Source organism: Pleuronectes platessa, chromosome 5 (genome assembly GCF_947347685.1).
Source record: "Pleuronectes platessa chromosome 5, fPlePla1.1, whole genome shotgun sequence".
NCBI lineage: Eukaryota > Metazoa > Chordata > Actinopteri > Pleuronectiformes > Pleuronectidae > Pleuronectes > Pleuronectes platessa.
In genome coordinates, this window is record NC_070630.1 from 20,550,745 (window position 1) to 20,566,598 (window position 15,854).

At 39.4% G+C, this 15,854-nt stretch overlaps 1 protein-coding gene and 1 long non-coding RNA gene across 3 annotated transcripts in view; one reads left to right on the forward strand and one right to left on the reverse strand.

Annotated features, from left to right (window-relative positions):
* On the reverse strand, window positions 1-15,141 carry LOC128439862 (uncharacterized). Of its 2 annotated transcripts, none has more exons than XR_008338457.1 (4): window positions 15,052-15,141; window positions 14,432-14,603; window positions 11,916-12,094; window positions 1-86 (listed from the first exon to the last, which is right to left on the reverse strand). It is a non-coding gene; the product is annotated as an uncharacterized LOC128439862 (long non-coding RNA). The 2 variants fall into 2 exon arrangements; XR_008338458.1 differs by lacking the exon at window positions 1-86 and adding an exon at window positions 10,571-10,935.
* pipox (pipecolic acid oxidase) overlaps window positions 14,559-15,854 on the forward strand; it is a 27,530-nt gene continuing 26,234 nt past the window's right edge. The window contains exon 1 of the mRNA XM_053422335.1: window positions 14,559-14,757. Coding sequence (XP_053278310.1) covers window positions 14,647-14,757 — 111 coding nt within the window. The 5' untranslated portion in view covers window positions 14,559-14,646. The remainder of the gene's footprint in view (window positions 14,758-15,854) is intronic.

A 15,854-nucleotide genomic window follows, 5' to 3' on the forward strand; every position in this document is an offset into this window, starting at 1 on the left:
CAAGCACAAACTCTCACCATAACTCCTTGATGCCTGTGTTCCGTTCAAATGGGACCCTGAACACTTGTTTCATCAGCATGGCATTCCTGTAAATGTAGCATGGTCAGCCAGGATCCTAGTTTTTATTTGTTTGAGTGTGATAGAGTTGTTCTCACGAACCATATCTACAATGTCAGTCTCCTGTTGGGCTGTGTAAATGCTGTGAAATTGCTCAACAGACCTGAATGTTTAGAGATTTGAGTATTTGTGTGTTGTAGGTTGTTGCTTTGAGATTTTACTTGATAAGTGTGTGCAACAACTGAACATTGTGTGTAGTGTTTTGACAACAAGGTGATGTGTAATTGACATCAGAGTGTAAACAAGGAAAGTCAGAGTCTAATGCAGATAAGGGAGTGTGAAGTAGTGCCAAATTGGGTCGAGCGATTGGTACATGAAGTGAAGGTTGTGCAAATTGTGCCGAATTTTCGCTTTTTGTGTGTTAACAACTGAGAAAAACTGTAATACAATAACAAAAAATGCATGTAAATAGAGGAAGTGAATAAAAGCAGGTGTCAATGCACACACACAGACACACACACACACTCACACACTTGCATATGGTAAACATGGGTGTGCACAGAACAACAATGTGCTGAAGGCCAGATAGGCAAAGCTTATGAGGTTTATGAGGCACTGCAGAGCTTAGGAGAATGAGCGTTTAGTTGACAGTGGCAGTGATTCAAAGCATAGAGAGACAGTAGGAAAGAAACATGTTATAATGCAAAATGTTAGCGCCTGTGGACAATTCAGGGAAAATCTATTGCGGAAACTGAAGTTTGGCAATTCTCCGCACTCTGACTCTTGTGTTAAAACCAGAACAATATGAAAAACACCTCAACAATCCACTAAGGTTCTATTTCACTGATTTAAAAGAACTGATTCCACATCAGTCACGTGTATTTGTAAACGTTGAACATCATTAGCCATGTTAAATTGATAGAACAACACCTCAATACTAAGCTTTACTGGGAAATGTTTTCAGTGTTACGGGTGACATGAGACCTGAGGCCATTCTGCTAGCGCTGGTGGAATTGATGAAAATGTACATGATAGTTTAGTAGTCATGTCTTTTCCATAAGAGAGGCCTCGGTTCATACATGGTATTAACGAGTGGTCCAATCACAAATCATCAGCTCTGAGTTTGTCAGTTCACACCTCACCATCCAAAACGTCCGGATGTGTCTTTTATTTGTTTTTTGGTTTGTTTTTTCGGGGGGGGGGGGGGGTATTTTGACCATTATCAGAGAGAGAGATAGTAAGGGTGAGAGGGGGGGGATGACATGCAGCAAATCTTTCATCGGGCCAGGAGTTCAATCAGAGACCTACTGCTCGTGTGAAATGTTACCATGTTGTTCATGTCCTAAGCATTCTGCTCTCAGGTCACCCTCACGTACCTCATTCAGCCAGTCTATGACAGATGGGTCTGTATGGATCAGTGTGTGTGTGTATGTTTGTGTGTGTCTGTGTTTTTTTGCATGCGTGTGTGTGAGAGAGAGTGACAGAGGAAAAGAGAGCAATCTAATGCAATGTGTGCAGCTTTACAGTGAAATAAGATTTAACTTTCGAAAAAGTCTGAGAAAAACCACAGACAATCAATATGTGGTGGACAATACTGAGATAGTGGCACACTAATGAATCAACAAATGGGAGTTAAAAATAAATAAAAAATACCTCAATATAAAACTGTTGCAGGTAAGAGGACGTGTGTTATGCCTGGCCCTGGAGGTTAGAAGACATTTGATGGAGAGTTTGAAATTTAATTCTTTTTCTGTTTTAGCAGTGGAATCGTTATTTAACTACAAATTATTGTTTTGAGTTATGGTTTTATTCATTATTTTGATTTTGCTATGTCAATTTCTAGCTGTAGTAGTTTTGCACATATTGGTATTCGTATATATTTAAGTTAAATATATTTTAAACAGTTAATCTATTAAATTTCAGCCTCCAAATTGTCTTAGCAATACAAATATAAATGGTCTTATCATCCACTGTCCACTTGTACTTTATAAAATACATCGAAGAATTCAATTCACCTTATATAGGCTGTTATAGGCTGTTAATATTTTTTCTTTGGGATAGATTCTCCTTACTCTTGTTGAGGGTTAAGGGCAAAGGATGCTGTACCTTGTTAAGCCCTACGAGACAAATTGTGATTTGTGAATATGGGCTATACGAATAAAATTTGATTGATTGATTCATTGAAAAAAGTATCGGTTCTGGCAGGTTTCCTTTTAAAAGTTTTGATTTAGCACCTGTTCGTTCCCGCGTGTTCTCAGATCTGTCCCCTTGAGATGGGACCATACGAGACACCTGTTGATGTCAGGTCTTAACACTGCCTGAGACTTTGTCTGTCTGTCACCTAAAGATGTACAGAAGCTGTCTGACCCTCCCCAAAAACAGATATTTAATCTATGAAATGCTACACTATCCACAGACTGACTTGGTTTTACTGGAATCAGAATGTCGACTTTCAGATTACAAAAATTCATATAACATTTATCAAGCAAACTGCTGTCATTATACACAGACAAGGATGATCCAAATAAATGAGTTTAACTACACCAGTGAGCAGTCTGAGCCTTTATCCACAAACATCTTCAAGAACCAAAGGTATCCGTGTCCCCTCTCAGCGAGCCCACATCTATCTGACAAGCAGAGAGCGGCCTTTAAACCAGACAATAGGGCCACAGAGGGAGAATGAAGCAACTAATCCTCCAGCAATTCCTGTGCAGAGGAGAGCAGTTAAATAGAGCCATTAACACAGCAGGGGCCGAGTGTGGAGACTACTCCTCGGGTCAGAGCAGTCTCTCTGCCACGGCCACTGGAGCCACACATTATCATGGCCACGTGACACTGGCCTCTGCCTGCACACTCTCTCCCTGAACTGAATCAGTGGGGCTGACGAGTTGCTCATTATTCATGAGGCTTCGGTTATTCATTAAATGTTCCTGAGCATACTCTTGTCCTGTTGGTATGGCCGGTCATCATGAATATTTACACGAGGTGCTTGATATTTAAAGAATGTAGGACTCAGAATACATTGCCAGCAGTAAATGCCAGGTAAATAGCAACGGAGTAGCACTCGGGTCTTTGGGAGCGCTGCCTGTTCTTGCCTGACCTTTTTCTCAAACGAAGCTGATGTCCTGGATTTTCTGCCTAACAATCCATTCATGCAGAAAGCTGATTGTCAGCAAGAGTGACAAGAACATGTGTCAAATATCTATAACTCCAAATCCATGCAGTGGAATTTAAACATTATTGAACAACTCCAAGCTTTTGATTTTTGTCGTTAACAGCTGACATCTGGTGGAGGAAGTGCAAATGTTTGCATCAGCAGCAGTAATAGACACACACAGCACTCTGTCAACTAAGTCAATGCACTATCTGTAATAAACAAACAAGTTGTAGAAAATAAGGATACCCAGGAGAAAAGGCAACAAAGAACAGATCAAAAAGTGAGCGAAAGGCAACATCCAGACTTTGTTTAAAAAAATCTCTCTCTGAAAACGATCTGTCCACACAAGCGTTTTGGCTATGTATCAGTTTTAATCCCTGTCTATACTATCACACCTGAAAATACATATCACGTGACCATTCATGTACACTGGGCATGTGCTTGCCGGTGTAAACAGGAAGGCATGCAATAGCTTGTCTCCTATGTAAACAGTTGTATCATTGTAAAATGCAGAATTTAACTACACAACAACTGTGGCAGAGACAACAGGGTCAGTAACGCTTGTAAGTTATTATTCTATTAATATTAGGTTCTACAGTGGTAGCTGAGGCTAGTGATGGTTGTTTTCTTCAGGAACACGGTTTACATGTGTCCTGACATTGGACATTTATATAAAGTCTTTTTGTTTTATGTTGGACACTTTTTCTTTGTGGACATTTTGCTTGTGTTTGGTTTATTGACTCTTACCTGTGTTTCACTGTGTTTGGTTTTGTGTTCAATTGTTTCCCCCTGAGTTCTGTGTTTGTCTGCCTCCCTTGTCTATATAAGTCTGTGTGCTTCCCTTTGTCTCTGTCAGTTCCTTGTTGTTCATTCGCCTTTCACACATTTTTACCTCGTGAGTTTTTTGTTGTCCCTCGTGTTCCTTTGGATCCTGAAACCTTGCTCCCTTTTTTCAATCTTTTCTGGTTCCTGTGTTTTTCAGTTTGTGATTTTGGGGATTTAGTTTTTTGTAAGTACCCTTGGTTTAATTAAAGAACACTTTTTAATATTTTACTCTGCTTCTGCAAATTTTGGGTCCACCCACACACCCCAACTCTGACAGACTTGATAGGAGCCTGATAAATCAGCGACAGCTACATTGTGACCTAAAAGACCCAATCAGCAAGCTACTATGTCTATTTGATTGTTTGCCTTTGCCTTTCTATTCTTGAATGCAGCCCTGGAGTTTTCAAACTAAAACTTGATCAGCAGCGCTTCCAAGCGTCACCACTGTAGCGCCTCTGAGGAAACGACACATAGCAGAGTTGACGCGTTTATTAAACGACATTCAGTCAGACAACTCACGTTCGATCATGTAATATATTTATTACAACAGATTTAGTGTTTGGCGTCTAGGCTCCAACTTAATCACTCCCCCATATGATTACACAGGAATGATGGGAGTGATGAGCAAATACTTGTAACCCCCCGTTGGAGCCTACAGGTGGATGCTGGGGTGGTGGAGGGTTTGAAGCAACAGTTAACAATACTGCAGCAGCAGTGTGAGCAAGAGGGGTTGATGGGAAATGTCTCTCTGGTTAAAAAGACCACCTGATAAGGTGGGTGTGTATTATAGATGGTTGTGGAGATTGAGGTATGTCACATGATGTATGTCACATGATGTATGTAATATGATTGGCACAGCGCATCTCGAGTTGTCTGCCAGAAATAGCTCGCAGGCGTCGCCATATTTGTGGTCGTGTGGATGTAGCAAAGGTACAGTTAGCTGCTGGTTTGTTAGGTCCACTTAGTTTAAATCATTAATTGTAACACCCTGAACTTGTATCCATAACATTTAGTTTAGCAATAATATGACTGACGTGATGAAACGGTTTAATGACAAATGAGTGAAGTGACTGTGTTTTGGATGAAGATGTCAAACAATATGACATCATCTTGTCATATGTGCAAATGGGTTTACACTCACAGCCACAATCAGATAATGCAAACAAAACCCGCTGTTATGTAAACGTACAATAACAATAAATCACAAATACAGACAGAGTGATCAGTCACCATGACTGTTATGACAGTGAGATGACCTGCTGGTCCCGTCGCTGTGCGGGCGGAGACGTGATTTAATTAGCACTGCTCTGTGAACAGCAGTCCATGTTTGTCAGGCTGCTGCAGAAATAAAGTCTCAGTCCTTCACATTGGGCATCATATTGTGAAGCTGCTCGGATGTTTGGTAGAATGCAGGCAGAAGGTGATCACAAGCAGCAGATGTCAACCTGAACAATGTGACACTCCCACGCCTTTGTTGCCGAAACACAGCAGTGTGTTTAAGTGCTTTTTTAAATGTTGTTCATACCACTAATCCTCAACTGGAGATATTGATTTAATTAGTACAGATATTAGTAGGTTATAAAAGAGGCATATCATACACACAAAATATATTAATATCATATATACAAAACAAATGATCGGTTGAAAACACATCATGTTATGGTCATTTCGGGACAAATATGAATGTCAGGGCTTGCGGGTACTTGGATGACAACATATGAGCAGAATGAAGCATGTTATGTTTTTTTCTGTTGTTTTATTACGTCTGAAGTCTTGGTCACCAGTTACTTTGATTTGGCTGTTACAAAGTTTACCCCTGATACACCAGAAGTGTTCTGCGGACTCGAACACTTCACTCACTCACCCTTCCATCCAACTATCCAACTATCCCAATAACTTTGGTCAGAAGTATATTTACAAAGAAGCAGAGCTTAATATGTTTACCCCGCTTTCATTGGGATAGCATCAGGGAAGAGATCTTTTCATGGCCAGTATGGTCAAAATAAACAATGACAGCAACAAGTTACCACTTTAATATGCAGTGTTGCACTGATGCACTGATGTAGAGTGAGTACTGTCTCTGAGAAGGCCTCTTCCTGCAGGAGCCAGATGGGAGAATCACTGTATCTGGTCTGGCTGTAGGAAAGAAATCACTATCTATATCACCTCTTGCTTCGAGATTTGTTTTCCTAGTATTTTGAAGTATATACCTACATTTGCTTTTCTTAATTTTCTTGAAATAAACTAAATTAGAACACCAATCAGCTGTATTGTATGTCCTGAGTGTGAAGCTGTTGACAATCCTGACAGCAAGTGTCAGGCATACCCGCCATCAAGGCTTAAATCAACACATATGAAAGTGCTGCGGTACAAAACTACAGTATTCTAACTGGAACGGCACTCAGTGGAACGGCACTCCCTATCTCGCCATGTTAATTCCTGGATCTGCACCAAAATTGAATGAGTTCTTTCCTCATCCATGCTGTATCCTTCACCGAGTTTTGTGATAATCCGTCCAGTAGATTTCACATAATCCTGTTGATTTACAAATGAAATTAACCTCCAATTCTTTGTGAAACACTGGTCAATGGTACAGGTTCCCTGATTTAAATCTTAGCCTAGGCAAAACATAACCAGTATTACCTGATGAATAAATTAGACTGACATTAGGTTCAGAGACTAAGAAATTACTCATCTCAAAGTCCTTGGGATATTTTATTAGCTTTAGCACTTTAACTCTGAGACCTACTTAATTGGAATTTGATCTAAATTGTGTGAAACGCTAGTGTCTAAAAGACAAAAAAAAAATTCAGAAGAAATCTTGCAGATTACTATTGAAAATCCTTCCCAAACCACAAAGATCCGCCTGAGCATGTGTCCTTGTTTAATATTCAAGTTGTCAAAGTTACTTTATCACAGGGGGATGAGGACATTTTACGATCCTTTTTTTCTCACTGCTTCCAGGATCCCTGATGTCAGGGACAGTGGCAGTGGAAATGCCCTAACGCTGCATTTCCTCCCCTGCTGCACAGCAGAGGGGTGCTTTTGAAACGGAGGGGCATGGCTTTCTTCACATTGCACTCACAGCTGAGGGACGTGAGGTGCTAGGGCCTCAGCGGCACGCCCACACCATGTGCCCAGAGAGAATTAACCTTCACTACCAGCAGATGGTGATTTCAGTGTCCCATATCATAAACAGCAAAACCATGTCTCATTCTGCCTTTCTGTGGAGCTGTGGAGATTTTTAATATTAATCAACAAAAGTGTCTATAATTATTAATGTTTATATAGGTTTTTCTTTCTCAGGGAAGACACAGCGAAGGCACAAGATCAATACTGCAAACGTTGTCTCATGCAAAGTCTCAGTTTAGATATAATATTCAGAAATAGTGGTATTGGAAGGTTGATTGTTATTAAACCTGTATTGTGCAGAATATGTGCAAATACACCGAAGAATGGAGGACCTATGTTTTTTCTTTTGAAAATCTGAGTGATGTCCATAGTGAGATTATGTTGGAATATCATCATTCCTTTAAAACGTTAGCTGACTGTTAAGCATACATATATAGACCATTATATCAAAAAAGTAGTCAGTACACCACTGCTACACTCAAAACTTAAGTTCTCAATTCATTAATTATTTAGGGATCTTTCATTTGCTGCTTTCAATCCTCTAATGGCTCTAGTGTTGTATAATAAATTTCTATTTTGACTACTTTGAAGTTAAGGGCAGATATCAGCGCACTATTAGTGCATCCCATCATCTCGACAGTGGCTTTATTCTGCCTGATTAGCCCATAGGGTGAGTCAATACTCACAACCTTACCGTTGTTGTTGTATTTTGTAGAATGTAATATCAGCTATCTATTTCACAAAGGGAACATATCAAATTCCATGCTTGTGTTTTTGTTCTACCTCAGGTAAGGGTATCTGATAAAACCTTTTTTGAGGACTTTCACTGTTACTAACTGCCATCATAATTCCACCCCTGCCATGTTTAGTACAATGTAAGACAGTGCCTGAACCAGCTGCTGTGAAATATACAGTGCCTTGCATAAGTATTCACCCCCCTTGGACTTTTTCCCATTATGTACTGTTACTAACTGGAATTCAAATAGACTTAAATAAACTTTTTCCCGTTTGATCAACAAAACATGCATAGTACTTTGGAGGTGCAAAATAAATTTTATTGTGACACAAACAATAATGAGAACAAAAAAGTTGACATCTGTTGGGTGCATAAGTATTCACCCCCCTGTGTCAATACTTGGTAGAACCCCCTTTCGCTGCAATTACAGCTGCAAGTCTTTTGGGGTATGTCTCTACCAGCTTTGCACATCTAGAGATGGAAAGGTTTGTCCATTCTTCTTGGCAAAAAAGATGAAGCTCATTCAGATTGGATGGAGACCGTCTGTGAACCGCAATCTTCAAGTCTTGCCATAGATTCTCTATTGGATTGAGGTCTGGGCTTTGACTGGGCCATTTTAAGACATTAACATTCTTTAATCCAAACCATTCCTTTGTAGCTCTGGCTGTATGTTTAGGGTCATTGTCCTGCTGGAAGATGAACCTCCGCCCCAGTCTCAAGTCTTTTGCAGACTGCATCAGATTTTCTTCAAGGATTTCCCTGTATTTGGCTCCATCCATCTTTCCCTCTATTCTGACCAGTTTCCCTGTACCTGCTGAAGAGAAGCATCCACACAGCATGATGCTACCACCACCATGGTTCACTGTTGGGATGGTGTGCTCAGGGTGATGGGCAGTGTTGGGTTTTCGCCACACATAGCGTTTTGCATTGAGGCCAAAAAGTTCAATTTTGGTCTCATCTGACCAGAGCACCTTCTTCCACATGTTTGCTGTGTCTCCCACATGGCTTCTGGCAAACTCCAAACGGGATTTTTTATGGATCCCTTTCAACAATGGCTTTCTTCTTGCCACTCTTCCATAAAGGCCAGATTTGTGGAGTAGACGACTAATAGTTGTCCTGTGGACAGATTCTCCCACCTCAGCTGTGGATCTCTGCAACTCCTCCAGAGTAACCATGGGCCTCCTGGTTGCTTCTCTGATTAATTTTCTCCTTGTCCGACTCTTCAGTTTGGGTGGACGACCTCCTCTTGGTAGGTTTGCGGTTGTGCCATATTCTTTCCATTTTCTTATGATGGATTTTATGGTGCACAGAGAGATGTTCAAATCTCTGGATATTTTTTTATAACCTAACCCTGCTTCATATTTCTCCACAACTTTATCCCTGACCTGTTTGGTGAGCTCCTTGGTCTTCATGATGCTGTTTGTTCAGTAATGATCTCCAACAAACTCTGAGTCCGTCACAGAACAGGTGTATTTATACTGAGATTAAATTGCAGACTGGTGGACCCTATTTACTAATTATGTGACTTGCAAATGTGACTTGTGAATGCAATTGGTCGCACCAGATCTTTGTTAGGGGTTTCACAGTAAAGGGGGTGAATACATATGCACTGAACACTTTTCAGATTTTTATTTGTAAATAATTGTGAAATCCATGTAATATTTCCCCCCACTTCCAAATGATGCACTATTTTGTGTTGGTCCATTACATAAACTCACGATGAAATAAATTTTAATCTGTGGTTATACCATGACAAAGAGTAGAAAAGTCCAAAGGGGGTGAATACTTATGCAAGGCACTGTACATGTACATGTATGCATAGTCTCAATGTGCTGCACAGACCAAATTATACCAATCTATATAATTCAGAAGAGCACATTAAACATATAGTATTAAGTATATGTGTGTAATTTGTTCAGTAGCTCCAGCAGGTTTGAGCCACAGCTGCCCTAAAATGCTAATTATTTTCATTTATATATCTCTTATAGTATCTTGAATTTCCTTAACACATCTTGACAGAGAGTTAATACAATTTAAAATTTAAAAGATGCTTTACAAATAATATCAAGGTTTGACTCTGCCATATTTTTCTGAGTTCTTCTTTGTTCTTCATTCCTTGTCGTATGTTTGTGCCCCAAATCAACACATGTTGATCTTCACACTGAGGTGGAATAACTGGAAAACAGTGGCTCTCTGAAAGTATTTAAAACATAAGCAAATCTAAATCACTTTGATGTCTTTTGGAAAGTGGTTAGCAGATAGAAGCATATGCAGGTTCAACTTAATGCACTGAAACATGCAACATAACTGATAGTTGCATGGAGATAATGTTGGGTGGTATAATGTTGCAGGATGGAGACTGTGGGAAGGTTCACACTTCGTGTGTGTGCGACACGGTGGCCCAGCGGGGTGTTTGACCATCTGACCCTCTGCAGGTCTGTCCTGCCTCACCATCCATCTGCTCAGCCTGCTGTCGAGAACAGAGGCCATTACCCACACGGCACGTAGTTTATCCACCATCCATCTAACATAACATACTGCAGGTGTGGTTACAACCTCTTTCATCAAAGGCAGCTATAATGTGCGGTCAGGTGGTTGAGAAACAGTGAGCTGCACATGCTGTATCTCTGACCTTTTGCCCCATAAGGGTCATTTAGAGTTCATCTTGTATAACTGTGTTTGTTTATTCATTTATGTATTCATATGGTCCCCAGTCAGTAACATACACATGTTTCCAAATCCCTCCAATGATAAATTGGACACACTATTTACATACACTTTACATGCAGCTATTTGTTTTGAATAATATCAGTGGATTGAAGAATGTGACTGTGACAGGGGTCACTCCTTTTGGCAGCTTCATAGTGAGCTTCAGCATGTAGTTTGTCCATCTGGCCCACAACTCCACTGCCTTGGTCCACTCTCACTCTCACTGCTCTTCTGGACTTGGTTCTGGCTGCAGCAGCAACCAAGCAAAGGAGCCCAACAAACCAAACCCCACTGTGCAATACCTGTTCAGCATTTAACCCTGTTAGCAATAAGAGGGTGAAAGTAGCAAGTAAATAATCAGATATAAGTTACATATTAACATAAACAATTTTTTTTATCAGTTATATTTATGTTTAAAAAATTGAAAACAACCTTTAGAATTATTTGGTGGTTTCTGTCCCATGTTTGACTAAAACACATTAATGATAACCAATGATAGCTGTGCTCCTGATGTCTTTCTAAGGAGAGAATCAGGCCTAAAATAAGTCGTATTCATATATGGTCCACTATTTCTCTCAAGGTTAAAACAGAACTTAAAAAATGGCTACACTTGAAATATGCTCATGTTTATTCAGCAGGTCTCTCACGCAGGCGCTCCTTACTGCCACATAGTACTTTGCATGCTTCTGTCTTCTTTTAAAGTGAATTAAATGAATGTTGGGAATTCAGGAGAGGCAATAAAGTCCATGAATGGAGGGGGCAGCATGTTAGAATGTGAAGGAAGGTCATTAGTCATCCACCAACAACAATATTCTAATAGAGGGTGTTCTCAATTACTCCTGTTTATTCAGCCTGATGATCCCAAAGGACCCTTTTTCTGCTGTGATCTCAGCAGCCACCTGATAATCTCCATTAGTGCCTCAACCTTTAGGAATGTGAACATTTTAGGTATTAAAACAACAACAAGGATATTTTGGTGTTGGCCAGTGATGATTTAGCCCTGATTTCATTACTTCACAGTTCGGGAACATGCAATCTACCGAGCTTTGTAATACTAGCCCAGTTGCAGCTGTTGATGACTGATTTGACTTCAAATCGATTTGATTTCAAATTTGGCCACAAACATTCACAAACCTTCCACTTGGTTTGCACCATGTCAGGCTCAGCTTGTCCAAAAAGGTAACCTTGGATTAGTCCACTGTAAATATGCTCATAAAATCATCCCTGTCCTTAGCCACCGCTATTATTCAATTATCATTCACACTGAAATAATAGGACGACTATTACATCAAGACTTACATGCAAATAAATGGAAGCATTTCCTCTTGCAGACATACCGAGCAGGTGGACAGGTCAGGTTGTTGATTTGGAAGAGATGCTGCCTTACCGCTGTGTTCTTCTGTTGAAGAGGTCAATGGGGATGAGCCATACCAACGCTGATCGATTGCAAATGAGAACTATTCAGACTGAGGCTCCAGCTGTCCACAGAATTAGAGGAGAAAGAAAAAATCAATGAATGAATGCTTTGAATCTTTCAACGCGCATGAGAGAAAAACTCCTGTGCCTGGAAAGATTCGGTTTCGGTCAAATTAAAAGACAAGAACATTTTGTTTAACTGTATGCAGAGTGCATATCGTCAAAAAACTCTCAAAATGTAAATGATCTCATGATGCATTAGAATTAGTTTTTAAAGCGAATGTGTATTTTTGCAGCAAACATTTAAACTTGTCAAATATAGCGCAGGAAATTATACTAATAACATGTGTGGCTATTATTTGCAAGTGTCACAGTAAGCCTTAACAGTATAACAATGAGTCAGCATTCAAAATACCACGACACTGAAACTGAAGCAGCAGAACAGAATTCAGACATTTTTTATTTTGTTATCAACTTGTGCAGAGCCTGTTCTAAACCTGCCTGTTTGGAATGGATGTTCTTTTGACCTGTGTTGATGCTCTGGAGCTACTTCAGAGTTGTTCCTAGTCGTTAGTGAGACCTCTTCAAGAAGTTCTTCAATATACAGTAACTCTTTTATTGTTTGTGTAGTGGACGTTGTGTGCAGAGCTTTTTATAAACAGTCTATGGTGCAGAGTAAAGTTCACTTTGTGTTCATCCTACCTGGATTATCTACTATGAAGATTTTATTGTCAATGTTTCTCATAAAATGAAACTGACATTTAATTTATTACTTTTCATGTGTGTGGTTTATATTTAAATTTGAATGAATGACATGGCATTTTTTATACATTGCATGCCGACGCAGAGGTTTGTTAACTGACCCCATAATCAGACCTAAATTCAGACCCAAAACCTGACAAAATCAATCAGCTGTACTTAATCTTTACAGAAAATGTTAGCTGGCTAACAGGCTAATCTTTGATGTTAATCATGGTAAACATTGTATACTTGTGTTTGCATTAAGCTCAAAGTAATGCTGCGCTGAGTAATAGCCTCACAGCTCTTATTTTACACTGTGCTTATTGGTTATACAGGCACATTATTATTATTATTATTATTATTATTATTATTATTATTATTATTATTATTATCTCTGGTAATTCATGGCTCTTACTGGAAAAAACAAGCGCCATGTTATTATTGCAAAAATAAACATATTCACCGATCACACAGATGTAAACTGTAATGTAAAACTGATCAGAGGATTGAATACACATATTCCAAGGTAGCCACTTAATTTTGAAGGCTACAGTTTATGAAACTCAATGTAAATAAAAAGTTGAACATATACAAAGATCAGTTTGTTATAAAGATTTTTTTTAGATCATTTCTAACTTAAAGAGGACAAAGGTCATACTAACAACTGTGTGTTCCACCTGCACTCACCCTCTGGACTTTGTAGGCTATTCATCGTTATGTAAGTGAGTAAAAGTTCAACTATGGAGAGAGGACAACAACAGCGCTGCTGGAATAGACTTTTATACAACAGCTGTGCATTTTATAAGAGCTACTCATAAAACAGTTTCCTCTTGTTTTCTGTTGTGCACACTCACTCAGTCCTTGTCACACACAACTAGAACCTTGGGTCTGCTTTAACAAAGAATGTCAAATATTGATGATTTTTCCCCCCCTCTCAGTTGTCGACACTTTAATAAAATACCAACTGATACAAAAAGGCTTTTCAGCTCTTTTGCTAAAAATGCTGTATAATATTTAACTGATAATATTAACATTTTGATAAATATTTCTTCATCATTGACAACATATTAAACATAATTTTCTTCTCCTGCTTTTTCTTCCATATATTATTATTATCAATAATAATAATACACATGTCAATTTATTTGTTAATACACTAGCTATATGTTATAGTTACTTTAGCTGTAGTGTCCAGTCTTCCGAGGATAAGTATAGAGCTGCTCAGCAAGCAATAGATTATAATATCTCCCTTTTTAAACACAGTGGCTAAAGCACCAGTGCCCGTCACCACCAAGAAACCACATTAACCAGAGGAGAAAACTGACATAAACCCCCTGTAACTTTAAATAGATTATTTGATTCTTCCTTTTTAGATTTAATACATTTATATTTGATGACAGAATAAAACACACTCAAGTCAATTCCACTGCTTAAGAACTATAGTCTGAGTTCTATAAAGCCCAGTAAACAAGAGGAACATGTGCTGAGGTCGAATTAATGAATAGTGAAATTCAATTCAATTTTGTAAAGTTTTAATAAGGGTATTATTTGCCCTGTTCACAAGCTCACAGGCACTGGTGTGCTGTCACGCTCCCATAGACTCCATTCCCCTCTCAGCCTGTCTCCCATCCACACCTGAACAATGTCCCAGTCCTTACCATGACCTCAGTTTCCCTTCGAACACACTGGATACACCTGCTGGTGAGGCCCACAAGCTGCGTGCCTGGCAGTCAACAGTCAGGGCACAATGTTCCAATCGTGTTCGGTTCCTCCTCCATTCAAAAATGGGAGGGGGCAGTCCAAGCAGGAGAGGGAGACGTGTTCGTGTGTCTGTGAGCGTGTAGTCAGAGCTAGTAGCTACAGAAAGACCAAGATGTCGACCACAGCTGAGTATGACTGTATAGTAATCGGGGCCGGGGTCCAGGGCTCGTTCACGGCCTATCAGCTGGCTCAACACAACCAGAGGACTCTTCTGTTGGAGCAGGTGTGTCTCTCACTAACTTCGTACTGTCACGTTTATTAAGAACTGTTAAGACAGTGTGTGTGGCATTAGTTCGTGATGAAAAAGTATCATGATTCAAACAGATTCCTTGTCATCGAATAATAATAATAATAATAATAATAATAATAATACATTTTATTATTGTAGCTCCTTTAACACATTCCCTAAGTCAAAAACTGGAAGAAACACAAAATATTCTATTATATAATAATAACTATTAACTTAACTACTTATCCTTCCAGTGAAAGGCTCTCCAACCCTCGACCTGACCATTACCTTTGAACACTCCGTGTTAGCCCCCACCCAGACACTTAGGAATCTGGGTGTGACACTCGGCAGTCAACGCTCCCTTACTTACTGCCAACATTACTGTTACATCACGTTCCTGTAGATTTATACTGTACAACATCAGGAGAACACGCCCCCTTCTCACTCAGAAGGCGGGGCAGGCTCTGATCCAGGCCCTGGTCATCTCAGGCCAAGTCTATGTAACTCACTCCTGGCCCGTTGAAACCTTACACCCCAGCCCGTTCACTCTGCTCTGCTTCGTCCAATCGGCTTGTTGCCCCATCACTGCGAGATGAAAACTAAACAAAATCAGGAATGTTTGCTGTCCTGGCTCCTAAATGGTGGAATGAGCTACCAAATTACATCAGGACAACAGGAAGTCTAAACATCTTCCACCGCAAACTAAAAACACATCTCTTCCGACTGTACCTTGAATAAAAGTTTAAACTAACAATTTAGAAAGCACTTAAATGGCACTTACTTAAAGAACTTTGTAGTTTGGCTTTGTTGAAGAAATTATACTTTTCTTGATTCTTGTTGTTCTGGGTTTGTACCCTCATGGTTGAATGCACTTATTGTAAGTCACTTTGGATATAAGGATCAGCTAAATGAAATGTAATGTAACCCAATTATTATTATTATTATTATTATTATTATTATTAATATTATTATTATTATTATTATTATTATTACTTTAAATGTTAGTTGTAAGGCGTGTTGGTTTATCCTAAATAAGAGATGAGCCGGACTGGTCCAATTTAAGTATTTATTAAGATGCAATGAAAGTTGAA